The sequence below is a fragment of the Lathamus discolor genome, chromosome 1 (genome assembly GCF_037157495.1).
Source record: "Lathamus discolor isolate bLatDis1 chromosome 1, bLatDis1.hap1, whole genome shotgun sequence".
Classification (NCBI taxonomy): domain Eukaryota; kingdom Metazoa; phylum Chordata; class Aves; order Psittaciformes; family Psittacidae; genus Lathamus; species Lathamus discolor.
In genome coordinates, this window is record NC_088884.1 from 99,850,026 (window position 1) to 99,866,079 (window position 16,054).

General features: G+C 41.9%; 1 protein-coding gene and 1 pseudogene across 1 annotated transcript in view; one reads left to right on the forward strand and one right to left on the reverse strand.

Annotated features, from left to right (window-relative positions):
• SMARCA5 (SWI/SNF related, matrix associated, actin dependent regulator of chromatin, subfamily a, member 5) overlaps positions 1–4,515 on the forward strand; it is a 23,753-nt gene extending 19,238 nt beyond the window's left edge. The window contains exons 20-24 of the mRNA XM_065687929.1: positions 394–526; positions 1,400–1,518; positions 2,465–2,677; positions 3,127–3,237; positions 4,214–4,515. Coding sequence (XP_065544001.1) covers positions 394–526; positions 1,400–1,518; positions 2,465–2,677; positions 3,127–3,237; positions 4,214–4,279 — 642 coding nt within the window. The 3' untranslated portion in view covers positions 4,280–4,515. The remainder of the gene's footprint in view (positions 1–393; positions 527–1,399; positions 1,519–2,464; positions 2,678–3,126; positions 3,238–4,213) is intronic.
• Positions 4,516–4,877: 362 nt separating this feature from the next.
• LOC136006275 (FRAS1-related extracellular matrix protein 2-like) overlaps positions 4,878–16,054 on the reverse strand; it is a 93,549-nt pseudogene continuing 82,372 nt past the window's right edge.

The following is a 16,054-nucleotide window of genomic DNA, read 5'->3' on the forward strand; positions in this document are numbered from 1 at the left end:
TCACAAGACTGCTTTAGACCTTCTGAGAGAGGGCAACTAGAAAATGGCTGATGGTATCTGTGGGGCATGTGGTGGGCCTTTTTGACAAAACAAAACCAATATGGACTCTTACTTGCTTCACTAAAAAGTGATCCCATGTACTCTTTCAAAAAAGAGGAGGGATTAGTTTATGAGGTAGAGACTCTTACCTAGAACCAGCAGGTAGTTAAGAGAGTACAATGACTGCAGTATAAAACAATTTTTCTGCTAACATTAAACTGCAGGGAAAGCAGAGGTTTAGTACTGTTGGAATGATGGAGGTGTTTGTTATGGGAGTTTTAAAGAAATCTATTGAGTTTGGAGACAGACAAATCCTAAACTTCTGTGTGATGTTTCCTTTTGATTGCTCTAAAGGGATTCACTAACTGGAATAAGAGAGATTTTAACCAGTTCATCAAAGCTAATGAAAAATGGGGCCGTGATGACATTGAAAATATAGCACGAGAAGTGGAAGGAAAAACCCCAGAGGAAGTAATTGAGTATTCAGGTAACTTTCCTTGTTAAGCAGTCATCTTTGAGATCCCATATCTAATGCTGCTTATTTTGCCATGTTAAGCCACTGCATAATTAAAGCCGCACAAAATGGGGGTCTAACAACCTTAATACATCCTAAATCTATGCCGACTGGACAGTGCTGGCTTCAATACATACTTGTTAATTTTTGCAAAAGGAAATGTGGACAAACAGTGCTCAGCTGGAGAGATTTTACTTTTCCTTGTATATACTTATCAGTAGTTTTCTTGAATCTCTACCCCTGTATTACCTCATCCCCATCAAGAGTGGGATACAGTAAACATTTTGTGACCAAATATATAATGCCCATCAGGCTTTGTAACCTAGGCCATTTGGCTATTTACCTCTGATGTCTTGGGAGTGTTTTCTGCTGTACTGCAGCTGCAAGGTCCTGGGGCTGAATTTCTGAGGGTACATAGCAGGTTACAGAGATGAACAATGCTTTAAGGAAAACTTATTTAAGCATCTCTCTGTCCTTTTTTTTAGCACTTATTTGCTTCTGTCTTTGGCCACTCGCCTTCCTGCTTCTCTCTGTAAAAACTTAGTGCTGTTATATCAGTTTCTATTTTAAGAAGCATTTTTTTTCTTTGAGAAGAAGGTTGGCTGAAAAAAACCATCCTGGTCTGTATTGCCCCTCATTTAAACTGAGGACTCCTGTATCTACCCCCTTCAAAACAGCATTTGTAATACTGCAGAACATGGTACCAGGAGGGGAAGGTTTCTTAATGATTAAAGACATGTCTGCTTTTATATAGCAGTAAGTTCTGGTAAAGGGCTAACATCTTTTTTTAAGGTACAAAACCCCTAAGTTTGAAGATGTGTGATTAAGCAATTGTTCTTTTCTTAGCTGTGTTTTGGGAAAGATGCAATGAACTCCAGGACATAGAGAAGATCATGGCTCAGATAGAAAGAGGAGAAGCCAGAATCCAGAGACGAATCAGCATTAAAAAAGCACTTGATACAAAGGTACCTCTGCTGTGTTCCCTGTTTCCTTTCTTTCCCTGTGCCAGTGAGGTTTGATGAGGGACTCTGGTTAGCCGATGAATGATGACAACTAATGAATGAAAACAACACATTAGGCTTGGGATTTGCCTCTTTTGCATATTCTGTTCCTATAGCTTTTCCACTCTTTAGAAGTGCTGTCCTGGCTATGATGATAACTTCACGAATGGCCTCCCTTGTTGTCTGCAACACTTATCTTTATCATAGGACAAATAGGTCATAGTGCTATATGTCAAACTGCTTATGAACAACATGCTTTTTGAAGTAGCAGAATTTCTTTTGGACCCATGTAATTGAAAATGCTATATATATACACACATTTAGAGCTCTTAAAAACAGAAGACATGCATAACAAGCAGAGGAGGCTTTCTTCGGATCTGTTTCACCAACCAGGTTTGGTAATGACCAGACTTGTATTAAATTAAGACAATGTATCAGAATTTCCCTTCCACTTCAGGTATGACCAGTTATTTCTCTCTAGGAAAGTCAGGGGAAGAACAGTCTCTGACTCAAGTAACTAGAATTCAGCTGAACCATGGGCCACAGTCTCAGTAGGAACACTGAGACTTTCTTACTCTTACTGTGATTTTGACCATTCGTGGTTAAAAAGGATCACTGGCAGATTGTGACTGTTTTCAAACGTAGTTAGTGGTAGGCCTGAAGTCTGCCCTTAATCAAATGATCACAGACAAAACTCTTGCCTACCAATGCAGACAGTGTTGACAAATGCACTGTCTAGAACCCACAGTTCCTTAGCTGTGGTTAGCACCAGAGATCACAAAAGCCAGTTCTCTAACTTGTTATTGTTCACTTGCCTGTCTTCAGTTGATGTATTGCTTTCACATAAAATAGTTCCATACTAATTCTCAGCCATTTCTTAGTTTTATATGATCTTACTTGTTTTGTTTAGATTGGCAGATACAAAGCCCCTTTCCACCAGCTAAGAATATCTTATGGTACCAATAAAGGGAAGAATTACACTGAAGAGGAAGATCGCTTTCTAATCTGTATGCTTCACAAGCTAGGATTTGATAAAGAAAATGTCTATGATGAATTAAGACAGTGCATCCGGAACTCCCCACAGTTCAGATTTGACTGGTTTCTGAAGTCCAGAACTGCAATGGTAAGTATTAATCTGTTCTGCTTTTTGATCATGAGTGCCTGTGACCACACAGTTATGCACCAGCCTAATTACATAGCTTCTGAAACACTGAGGTATGTGCACGTGTACAGTACATTATATTCTTACAGACTTCTCAACAACTGTAGTGGATGGCAAATGCAGTAAACTAAAAAGTCTTATGGGAAGAGTAGTATAAAATCCCAAGGCATGGTTTTTCAAAATCAGCATGAATTTGAGTTAAAATACAAACATGTTTTAAAAAGCAAACATCTGCATCAAAGCCATTCCTGTAAAGCCAGTCAATAACTAATGCAAAATATTTTATTCCCTTTTCACTCTGCCAAGATACAGCGAAAAGTGACCTACTTAAAGGCATTTCTAATAGTATACTATGATTTCTACCTTAAGTGGCTGCCTAATGTAGTGAGTGAATATGTTGTGCAATTTAGGAGCTGCAAAGGAGATGCAATACCTTAATCACCCTGATTGAAAGAGAAAACATGGAACTGGAAGAAAAGGAAAAGGCAGAAAAGAAGAAACGTGGACCAAAACCATCTTCGGTAGGATTTTAAAAAGGCATTTCTGTGGAAAGCTCATTTGAAGACAGGGCACTTTTCCAGTTGTCTGAGACAACAACCAAAAACCTTCTAAGTCAATAGTAAGAGCTGGATTAGCTAGTACTGTCATGGATGTCAAATAAAGAAAAATAAGTTTAGGTTTTAAATTGTAGTTCGCATGCCTTGGAGCAGATAAACCTATTATGTTTTGGATCACTGACTTGGTACACTGCATAGGTTTACCCTGGTAAAATAACCCTGAGATTTATTTGGCTTTTTGATTAATTTTTATCCCTAAAAAAATAGTGCTTACCACTAAGGGATACACAGGCAGTACACACCATTTCTTCCTCTTTGGGAATGCCGAGTGTTCCAGTGCAGACTCTGCTCTCTGCCATTAATGTCCTTATATGGGGATTGGTCATGAAATGGGCTTTTAGAGCTAGATTTGGGAAAACAGCTTGTATGCTTGACTGCTCTCTTTGCTGACTATATTCAAAGTACTGCTAAATACACGAAGGAAATATCAACTTTCTTTACCCATTTCTTGCCTGGATTTGTTGTTCAGGTAGTTGTCACGTAGAGCTGCTGTATAAAAAACTTAGAAGCACAACTGACGTTGCAGATGTGCAGAAATGAGTGAAGAGTGGAGGATTAATAAGTTTCTTAGAACTGTTCACAGACTATTTAAGTAGGTATTTAGAAATACCATTTCATAAACAGGAAGCTTTATAACAGCCTTATTTCCTTCTATACACTTCTTGCCTGTATGAAATCATACTCTTCCAGAACTGGAAGAATACAAAGCAACAGCTATCCTGAGGAGGATGTACGTGTTTGCCGTATTACATCATCTGTAATTTATCACTTTTTTAAAGCTGCCAGAGTGTAAATCATCTCCATCTCCTTTGACTAGAAAGGCGTTGCTTGCTTACAATCCTTTTGTATCACAATAACTTATTAAAATCTTACCTTCCAGGCACAGAAGCGCAAAATGGATGGTACTCCTGATGGTCGTGGAAGAAAAAAGAAGCTAAAGCTGTGAATGCAGAATTTTTATAATCACTAAATTTAAAAAGTAGTTCTTTAATTTACGGGTCTTCATAAGATGTACTGTATAATGCTCAACTATTATGTCATTAAAGGACATCGGGTTCATCTGTTTACTGAACTAGAAACATAGTACTTAATGTAGTTTCACTTTTTTAAATGCAACAGCTGTGCTGAATTTTTTTTACCATTAACACTTGAAGTAATAAAATAGGCTTCATTTATTAATAAGGCTTCACGTGGCTTTTTTTTTTTTCATTAATGTTTCCACTTGAATACCCATTTAAAAATCATCCCCAATTTTTTTATCTCTTAGGTTGTGGTGAACACTTACTCCATTATGATCAAGAGAAGTATTTAATTGGGGGTTTGTGTCATGAGCCACCACCAGTCAAACCCCATTCCTGGAAATTCCATGTCTCTGACCTTACTTACCTTTGTGCAGTGAAGTTAAATTCAATATACTCTGTTCTTTGATATTACCTCAAGAACTAATAAGCAACATAACATACATACAGATTGGAATAAACAGTAATATTTTCTGCTTAAAATTTGTGACAGAAGAGAGGTAAGTCAATCACACTGAGGTTTGTATTTAATTAGAATGGCCTAAGAATGGTGGAACTGTTTTTATTGGCAAACAGCAACAAGTCAGAACAGAAAACATAACGAAATGTAAACCAACCCCCTGTCGTGGTTTAAGAACCCTGACCTCAGGACACCCCCTTCTCTTAAATGACTGTGGTAAAATGTTTGCTGGTTACTGTGAAAAGAGCCAGTGCTTGACTAGTCACTGCCTGGCAAGTCACACTGTTCACAGCTGCTCAGACAGTACTGGGCCTGAGCATTTCCTATGCCACCCATTATTTTTTAGGTATCTAGCACATAAAGGCTGAAATGAAATCTTGTGTTCCCCAATACCATCACCTAATGGAGCATAACTTTGGAATTTACTGGGGGCGGAACCCACACAAAAAACCCAAACCCAAACAAAACAAAAATACAAAAAACCCCAACAGACTGAATGCTCAGTTTGCATTGAGTAACCTTTGTTCAATTTTGGCCTGTTTAAGAACACATATCAAAAGGCATCACTGTTGTGTAAATGGGGAGAAATGCATCCCTATAAAAAGCAGCTTTTTAGATCTTCAGCACTTAAGCAAAACTAAACCTAAAGAAAAAGGTGAAAATTCATTCACCCATATAGACTGCAGACATAGCAGCACAGTCCTTATTAGTATATTAGATGAGTTTCTATTTCAGGTGACAGTCACAGGCACCAGCTGTGAAAACAGGTTGCTAACCACACTTTGCCCTTGGTACATACAGGAGAGTTAACAGCCACTCCACACCACTTTACAGGTTGAATTGTTGGCAGCCCTAGAAGAAATCAGTTTAAGTAAGTGCTTACACAGCGTACCCAAAACAAAAATGTTGCAATGCTGAAGCCTTCCTTTAAAAGTATCCCTCCTCACAAAAAAAAAACCCAAAAAAACAAAGCCCACCACCACCATCAAAAACCCAAACCAAGCCATGACCATTTGTTTACAACTAGCCTAAATAAAAACCTTGAAGCAGAAGGGAAAGCTTTATTGCATAGTTAAGCAGCACTTCATTTGTGTTAACAATTCTCAAGTGCCAGCATCCAGAAAGCGAAAGGAACTAAGCCTTCATCTCCCAAATGGCATCCTACTAGCTATACAAAATCTGTTTTCTTCTAAGTAGTTAAAAAAGAAGTAAAAAATTACTTGCTTTAGCTGGTACAAGTGATTCCCCATTGCCATCTGTCAAAACAAGCTGCCTTTAGAAGTACTTGCTTGTGTTTTGTTGCTCTAATCAAGCAGAGAAAGGTAGGTGATTATCTGTGCAGTAGGGGAATTGGTATTATTCTGGAATACTAGAATCTGGTTAAGGATGCTTGAAAGCACTAAGGTCAGCCAGCACCTACCTAAACACTAACATACTATTTTTCTGGTGTGGCTTTATGAGAGTTCTAATTCTCATTGATCCCATGTAATGCTCTCCTTACAGGTAACCACAATTACAGCCTTACCTGTGTGTCTCCTGTCCATATGTCTGAGGTCCTCATTAGAATTTAAGACAAAACTTGATACCACTCATAGATGAACACTGTCATCTACTACATAGCTCCTATTCTCGTACACCTTCTTCTTTTCCTTGCAATAATCAGTACAAAAACAACAAACCACAAACAGTTGCATGAAAGCTAGATACTGTACATGTAATCAAAACCAGCATACATCTAAGCACCAACCTTCCATGGTGGATATAAGGCACGTTCGCAGCTGCACGTTCAACTTGGAACTGTCACTGCTGCTGGAGTGGTTGATGGGTGCTTTGCTTTTCCAAGCAGAGCACTGTTTCCTCTGCTTCAACAAGAACAGAGTTAGGATCACAGTGCAGAGCAGGAGCATCAGTCCTGCCACGCCTCCAGTAACAGGCACACCACCATTTCCAGAGTCCCTGCTTGTTATTTCCAGAGTGGGCCTGTGGTGTGGTGTGCCAGCTGGGATCATGTCTTTCTGGACGATGACAGCTTTGTCAGAATGATCAAGTGCAATATGCTGAACATTTGTGCCCCTGTTCTTATCTGCTCCAATGTCTTGCATGAAGACCGTGGTGTCTGGGTTGGCTCTTCTACTGCAATTAAAGGCTGTGGTGCCAATGCTTCCTTTAGCAGGGGACATGTGGCAGTAGTCAAGACTTCTTTTGCCATTGTGCCTGTGTGCATTCTCCTTTGATGGGACTCTGTAGATAGTGTGAATGTACCATTCTCAGCCAGCTGCCACCTTAAAAAAAACCACAAGCATGAAACCCCAGCAAGCCAGAACCACCCCTTCATGCACATTTACTATATGCTGGGAAACACCAAGCCTCAGGTTCATCCAGACATGCCCCAAGCTTGCTGCCAAATAAGTCTTATTAAAGTCAACGGCAGAAATAGGCAAATGGACACAGGATTAATCTTAATGCAGACTGCTGAAGTAGGTCAGATAAACTATGTTCTAAAAGAGAGTCTACTTCTTTCTAGTGTTAATGAAGAAAGGCCACTGTATTTAGCTAACAAAACACTGGTCTTAATTTAAGCAAGCATCACCCACTCCAGGAGAGCAAAAAAAGACTTCAGGAATTTGAATTAATTTGACTTAAAGCAGGATGCAGAGTTCTCTCTTCTTATTTCACAAACCAACTACGTTATTTTTTCCCCCAGCTGCAGGAAAATCCAATTAATTTCTTAGTTTTCTCCCTTGTAAAAGGCTCCCTTGGTAAGCTAAACCAGTGACTTCTGCTTGCAGCCACAGGTGTACGTGTCTGCACCAAAAGGCTGCAAGAGAGTAGCTCAGGGTTATGAAGCAATGCTGTCATTATTCCTGCACTACTGGGAAGAAAGAACAAAGCAAATGTGTTGCTCAAGTCTGTCACTAGCAGTGCCCATGAATACCTGCATGCTCTGGTCTCCATCCTCAGCCATCTAAGCAGGAAAGAATTTTTGTGCTGTACATATCAGACAACATACCTGGAAGAATGGAGTGGATAGCAGGCTGAAACCCTCAGAGCCAGGCTCTTTTGCCAGAGGAAAAGCATCTGTGTGATCAGCTGCTAGTATAGCACAAAACTCCAGGTTTCTAAAGACTCTTGCTTGTGTCTCTGAGGGACCTTTTTCCTAAAGAAAGTAAGTCTAGTATTTCCAGATTCATATGGAAATCTGGGATCTAAAAAATGCCTGCTAGTGTAACTCTTCATTACATACCGGATCTTGAATCTGTACAAGAGGGAGAGTGAGTCAGTCAGACATCTGTATTCCTGGTTGGGCTGTACTTGGGCATGTACCCACCAGCTTCAGTGCAAAGGAACACCTTCTCAATGGTACAGCTGAAGGAGTCACCAAGATTCTGAACTGGATCCACCATCACTTGGCCATGGATTTCAGATCCTAATAAAGCAAATTAATACATTTTAAATTATACCAGTCAATTTTAAATTATTAGATCAAGTTATAACCAACCACTGTTCTTTAAAATCCTCAGGACATGAATTATATAGCTTCCGGTGTGCCCTTGGCACATGAGCACACTCTGTTCCATGACTATTACTATTAATTTATCATGGGCTTTAGTCTTATTTTCTGTTACAATTGGTATTGATGTGTGGTTCTTACAGTGCAGCTCATTTTTAAGCAAGCTTTTCCCTTCTCTTCACTAGATGGCAACCCATATTCATGTATAAGAAACTACACAGCATGATAGAATGATATCAAGCCAAACAAAGTTCTTAACTGGACGTTTGGGTTTCAGATTGATAACTCAAATAAGGGACCAATTAAATACAAAATAATTTCTGGCCCAATACTGCCATTACCAGGACTTTCCCTGGAACTTGATAACAGCTCCAGTGAGTAAGTACAGAGTGTGAGAGCACTGGGCCAGGACTCCAAAAAAATCAAGAATGACTGAGCATCTTGGCTGAAGCCAGCTGCAGTTACTGTGCATCCAGTCTGTAACTGAGAACAGGCTCATGACCAAGTCGAGGATCCTCAAGTGTACAAGTATTCGATTCCTGCATTTCTAACTAGAGTAATTTCAGGCTAGAAATTATTTAGTCCCCTCAAAATGGGGCAGAAAGTTCTATTCTTGACAACTTGGAAGCAAAGCAACCAGAGTGAGGGAATTACAGACGAGTCAGTCTCACCTCTGTGCCTGGCAAAATCTTGGAGCACATTCTCCTGGAAGGCATGCTAAGGCACATGAAAAACAACAAGGTGCTTGGTGACAGCCAGCATGGCTTCACTAAGGGGAAATCCTGCCTGATCAATTTGGTGGCCTTCTATGATGGGGCTACGGAATTGATGGACAAGGGTAAAGCAGTTGATGTCATTTACCTGGACTTGTGCAAAGCGTTCGACACTGTCCCATACAACATCCTTCTCTCTAAATTGGAGAGATATCAATTTGATGGATGGACCACTCGGTGGATAAAGAACTGGCTGGATGGCCGCACACAAAGAGTTGTGGTCAATGGCTCGATGTCCGGCTGGAGACCAGAAACGAGTGGTGTCCCTCAGGGATCAGTGTTGGGACCAGTCTTGTTTAACATCTTCATCGCTGACATGGACAGTGGGATTGAGTGCGCCCTCAGCAAGTTTGCCAATGACACCAAGCTGTGTGGTCCGGTTGATACGCTGGAGGGAAGGGATGCCATCCAGAGGGACCTTGACACGCTTGTGAGGTGGGCTGATGCCAATCTCATGAAGTTCAACCACGACAAGTGCAAGGTCCTACACCTGGGTCAGAGCAATCCCAGGCACGGCTACAGACTGGGCAAAGAAGAGATTCAGAGCAGCCCTGTGGAGAAGGACTTGGGGGTGCTGGTCGATGAGAAAATGAACATGAGCAGGCAGTGCGCGCTCGCAGCCCAGAAAGCCAACCGTATCCTGGGCTGCATCAAAAGGAGCGTGACCAGCAGGTTGAAGGAGGTGATCCTGCCCCTCTACTCTGCTCTTGTGAGACCTCACCTGGAGTATTGTGTGCAGTTCTGGTGTCCTCAACATAAAAAGGACATGGAACTGCTGGAACAAGTCCAGAGGAGGCCACGAGGATGATCAGGGGACTGGAGCACCTCCTGTATGAAGACAGGCTGAGAAAGTTGGGGCTGTTCAGCCTGGAGAAGAGAAGGCTGCGTGGAGACCTCATAGCAGCCTTCCAGTATCTGAAGGGGGCCTATAGGGATGCTGGGGAGGGACTCTTCGTCAGGGACTGTAGTGACAGGACAAGGGGCAATGGGTTAAAACTTAAACAGGGGAAGTTTAGGTTGGATATAAGGAGGAAATTCTTTCCTGTTAGGGTGGTGAGGCACTGGAATGGGTTGCCCAGGGAGGTTGTGAGTGCTCCATCCCTGGCAGTGTTCAAGGCCAGGTTGGATGAAGCCTTGTGTGGGATGGTTTAGTTTGAGGTGTCCCTGCCTATGGCAGGGGGGTTGGAACTAGATGATCTTGAGGTCCTTTCCAACCCTAACTATTCTATGTTTCTATGTTTCTATGTAGTAGCTAAGCAACAGTTTTCAGAGCTGTGGTTTCAGATCTATGTACCTAAATACTATACCTACCTTTGGAATGCTTTTCCCCTCCGAGCCCATAAACAGAACCAAAGCCCGTTTCAATTACACTAAATTACATCATATTTTAGTGCTTCCGTATTCTTCTTTTCTGCAGTGCAAATACGTAGACCATACAGGGGTTATAAAACTAGTAAAATACATACTCAGGTCTTGTTAAAAGTGGTTCTGTTTTAGCTTTCCTAATATGCTGAATGCACAATTGACTTTTTTTACCTTTACTAAAGCCTACATCAGGGCCTCCTCCAAATCCCATTGATCTGTCAGAGACAGAAGGGTCCTTACTGGACAGCAGAAACATTTGAGTGCCTAGACTGAACTCTATTCCCACTGGGTCACTGACCTGTGGGGAAAAGTGAAATTAAATGGTCAAGAAAATGCCTTTGGCTGTAGCTTTACAATGATCATTGTACACCACTGCCCCCGTAGTGATGTGTGGATCAAACCTTTCAGCAGTACACAGCATTTGTAAGAATCCCTCCTACATACATAAACCTCCTGTTGTGCTTCTCATCATGACCCATTAAAATACACAATTGTAGCACTTTATTTCAACTTTGCCAAGTAAAATAGCAAAAGTTTATCTGTTTCCTCAGGTACGGGACAGCAATGTGTCTTTTCAGTGACACTTGCAAAAGTTACTGGGAGAACAGGTCTCTGGTCAAGGGGCTAATAAAACCAGATCAAGACTAGAACCTAGCTCAAGACTAACTGATTTCCCCTGCTCTAAACAATTCCTATATTCAAAGCAATGAGCACAGGATCAGAAACCTTGTCTGCCCCTACCAGCACTGTACATGTTCCACTTTCAACCTAGAGGCTGCCCAGAAAAGTAACTCTCCCAGAAGGCCATGCTTGGAGACCACACTGGAGTTTCCTGAGAGAAGGTTAACTCCTCAGGTGCCGTGGTAGGACCCTCCCAGTCACCACCCTCCTGCCTTCCCCACTGCAAACACCTTGTGGCTGCAGGAGCCCAACAGTGCCCGGCATATTTGGATGGAGGAAGCTGGCTCCAGGCCACCGGTCTGTGGCTGCCCCATGAATGCAACTTTTTGGGAGACCTACCACACGTGTAATGTCAGCGAGATACAAACAGGAACAGAAGGTGAATGGCTCTCCAGCGCAGAAATAAGGTAAAGAACTAAACAGTCTCACACCACTATTTAATCTTGTTGGCCACAATAAATCTAGGGATAACAGTCATAAGGATGCAATGATAAACACAGAACTGCAAAATTAACCTAATATGCAGATACCACCACAACTCCAGTTATTTCCTCACTCATAAAATCATCTTCCTGTGTATCATTAACATCCTGTGTTAAAAGGTGGCATCATGAAGTCCGTTGCTGAAACAGTGTCGTTAGAGTAATATTTCTATTCAACACCCATGAAGTGCTTCCCACTGCTTGATAAAAAGACCCTCTTGCTACAATTCTATTAAATTGAATCTCAGTTTTAAAAATCAACCTTAGAACTACATGTTATTTTTGACAAAAATGGCACTTAGAACTAAAATTCCCTCCCTCTTCAGCCCCTGCCTTCCTGAGGAAAAGCATACAAGTACTCCGGAATGAGCCGGACTGTGAGATAAATAAATGGATAAACAATATTTTAACCACTAGAAAAAATATTTTAGTTTGCTTTTATCTCATGTGACAAGATGAGATCTTGAGCAATCTACAAGAACTTTAAAACTCCTTCTGAACCCATCGGAAATACTCCCCAGTTTTCTCTTGACAGTTGGTACTGGATGGCTTATGTCAGACATCTCTTTCAGTGGTTACAGAACACCTGCCTTGCAGCCTAAATTTGCCTTTGGCTGGTTTTACCCATGTGGCTTCATAGAAAACCATGTAAGTTCTAAGTAAATTGATGTACCTGTAGGAACCTGATGTCCATATCAAATGCAATTGGGTCCCCTGGGTTGTAGATGGTGGGAAGGGCAGGTTGCTGACAAGGCGCAGCAATGCAAAGGATGAAAATCACAGCGTAAGTACCTGAATAATCTTGTACCTGTGAAAAGATTAGAGAAATGAGCGTCTCCACAGGCTCTGAACAGTCACTCTTCCAGCTTACATTGCCCCTGAGGTGAAGCCAAATTCCCAGCAGCAGCCTAAAACACTTTCATAAACTCAGACCAAAACATTTTCATAAACTGTTTACGATCATGGTGCTTTACCTCACACAGGAAGTGTATGCACCAACACTGCCAACACGCTTCAGCAGCATAGGCAAAGCACTGACACACACCGTTTCTCCTCCACTCTGCAAAATGAGGACTAATATGGAAGCAGTATCAGGCCTTAGAGGGATTGATCTTGCTGTGATGGTGAGAATCAAATATGTCAATGTCCAAATCTAAAACACTAAATCTCTCTGAAGAGAAGGTGATTTTGTGAATGTGTCTCCTTTCCTGCCAGCTCAGCCAGAGCTGAGTAACTGGCTGAGTCCCTCTCAGCAAAGCAAGACACTTTCACGCAAGCCTCTTCTACCCTCTCAGAGGCACAGGCCTTGGGGCCACAGTAGTTCCCATTGACTTCCAAGCTCAGCAGGAGTTAAGCAGCTTTGCCTCATGCAGGGAAAAGATCTAGCTTCTCACAACCTCAGCAGTAACTCCTGGATCAGAGTTTCCTGCCAATGCCAAGTGAGATAACATTAAGGTGAATTCTTCAGGAGAGTGCTCCGGCACTGGCCTGCTCAGTAAATGGTGCCAGCCAATACTAGCAGGAGCACAGGTTCAGGCTTCTGAAGTCAAGCTCCAGGGATACTACGGACTTCTGACTGCTCGTTATGTAATGAAAATACATAATTGTAACCATAACTGTAACCAAACGTGTTGATCCACACTGACTGGATAGTGCTGATGACTGCACGGAGAGCATGTTAAAAGCTGACAGTTCCTTTGCTTTCCTAAACTCAAGTCTGAATGCAAACTCACAGCAAAGCCGGAGATAAAATTCTGCTGGTGGAAGGTTGACTTGCTTTGTAGGAGACTTGAGAGGAAATGTGAGGTCAGGGTGGTCAGCAGACATCACCACTGATGCCAGAGATGTTCCTGAAAGAGTTAAAGGGAAACTATAATTTCCCATAATTAATACTGATGCCTGCCATGGTATTAATCAGCACACAAGAGCAAAGAAGCAAGAGAATTGAAAGAAATTAACTTGCACCCCAGAAAAGAAAGTGACTGAGTGACATATTCTCCCTTCTGCACTGAGACAGACCCTTTCCTGTGGTACCTTTCTCCTCTGCCAGGTAGACAGCACTACAAATATTACAGGTGGACAGGTTGGGTATGCACCTGGGTAGGACATCACCAGCTGGTCCTGGAAATGAATCTCTCTTCAGACATTCACCACTAGTCGTCCTTCATCATTGATCCGCATACTTGTGGGATAGAGGGAGTCTAGGGAGGAAGAAGCCAATGATTTTACCACCAGCATTTCCCAAATACATTTTTAAAGGAAGGCTCTTCCCATATTTTGTGCATCTGAAGATTTAAAACACTTACCTAAACCCTGGTGCTCCACCTAGATATTAAACCCTGTCACACTGATTGTTCTGTGTCAGATCTCCAAACCCACCAACATCAGAAGAAATGCATTCATTTACGCCTGCTAATGGTTCGATCCATTAAGGCAGATATTTTTCTTCTGCCTTTCACTGACATAAGACCAGACTCATCTGAAGGATACTCACATATGCTGATACAACACAGTGCAGGCAGGAGAAAGAAAGGGTCTGGGATTTTTTGTCACACAGATACCAAGGTTAAGATACTCCAGTACCTTATGTACTTCAGTAAGGTCCTTTTATCAGGCACTTCTTCTGCACAGGGCTATCTACAGTGTTTCTGATGCCCTGTAACTCTGTAAAAATTCATTCTCTCAGTGAGAACATCTGCTTTAGAGTTGGGTCTGTACATTAATTTATCTAATTTTTTATGGATTCAAAGCCGCATGCAATTGAGGGAAGATTCAAAACATCTAGGCTAGTAACATACAGCATTAAAAACCAAACATAACTGTGCTTTGGGGTGGGTGTTTTAACTAAGGAAGTGAGCATGCTGGTTCTGCTTTTGAGATTCTCAAAAATGAAAAGCATTGAGCTACTGACCACACTTTCCCATCATCAGAATGTTGAAGAAAGTGGAGTTTAGAAATGATGGTATCTGAAACAGCTCACCTTGGAGCTCTGATTCAGGAGGGCTACCTATCCCGTCTTTCCACAGGATAGCCATGTCATATACAAAGGTGAGTCTCAGTTCAGACTGCAAATCAAAATGTTGCCAGCCACTAATGGCAGCAAGGGAGTGGAAGACACAGGAGACAGAGAGAGATACCTGCAGAGTTACATATGACTGCACCACCCCGTTTAAGACCCGAAAAACATCGAGGTACCAGGTTACTGCATGAATCCTGAAAAAAACTGCTTCCAATTTTCTTGCCAATCTTACATTCTCATGAGTTGTACTCTTCAAACCTAGGGAAAAAAATCCTGCATGGAAACACTGTTCATCTGGTACTGACATCACTATTATTTCAGGTGCTGCAAACCACCTCACTTGATAGTGTCCCCAGATCTTTGCCAATTTAACATTAACAGGGTTCATGCCTCTCCAAAATGAAATAAAATACAAATATAGAATTAGTCCTGTAAGTAACACTTTCCTTTACAATAGATTGAACTCTATAGAATATAGCCCCCTGAAACACGGCATTTTAAAACTATGGTCTGAAGTATAGAGGTCTATCTACAACCAAGCAACCAGAATGGGCAGCCAAGCACATTAGTAAATAAATCTTCTTTGGCCACAGAGCACCAGTTGAGCACCTATGGAACGGGAAAGCGTCAAGCTGCTGAGCCAAGGCTATATAAACGTGGGCCTACAGCCCCCTGCAATATTAGTGCAATTGCTGTAGGGTGCTTATGCCTTCGGTCATTTTACAAATAAACGCAATCTGCTCTGCACACAGGAGACACCTACCTGTTCTGTGATCAATGTTTGATGTAATTCAAATCAAATACCTGGAACAACAGCCTGTTTTACTCAGGGATATTAATTAAAAAAAAAATCGTATTTTGGGTAAATTTCTTTTTGCTTGTTTCTTATCATGCAAGCTTCTTTGCGTGGTTTAAACAAAGTCAGCCATAAATCACGCAGTCGCTCTCTCACTCCCCCCCACCCCCTTCTTGCCCTCGCTGTACTTCTGGAGGGACGGAGAGGAGAATCGAAAAGAATGCAACTCCCATGGGCTGAGATAAGAACAGTTCGGTAACTAAGGTATAACACAAATCACTACTGCTACCACCAATGATAATAATAAGGGAAATAACAAGGGAAGAGAATCAACTGCTCACCACCCGCCGACGGATAACTCCCCCAACCCCACCCGACCAAGCACCAGCCGATAGCTTGTCCAACCCCGCAGTGCCCTGTCCCTTCCGGGTAACTCTCAGTTACATCCTGGGCATGACGTGCTGTGGTATGGAATACCTCTTTGGCTAGTTTGAGTCAGGTGTCCTCTCTCTGCTTCCTCCTGCCTTTCCCTCCTCCCTGGCAGAGCATGAGGCTCAGAAAGTCCTTGGTCAGACTAAAACATTGGTGTTATCAGCTCTTTTCCCAGGCCAAAAG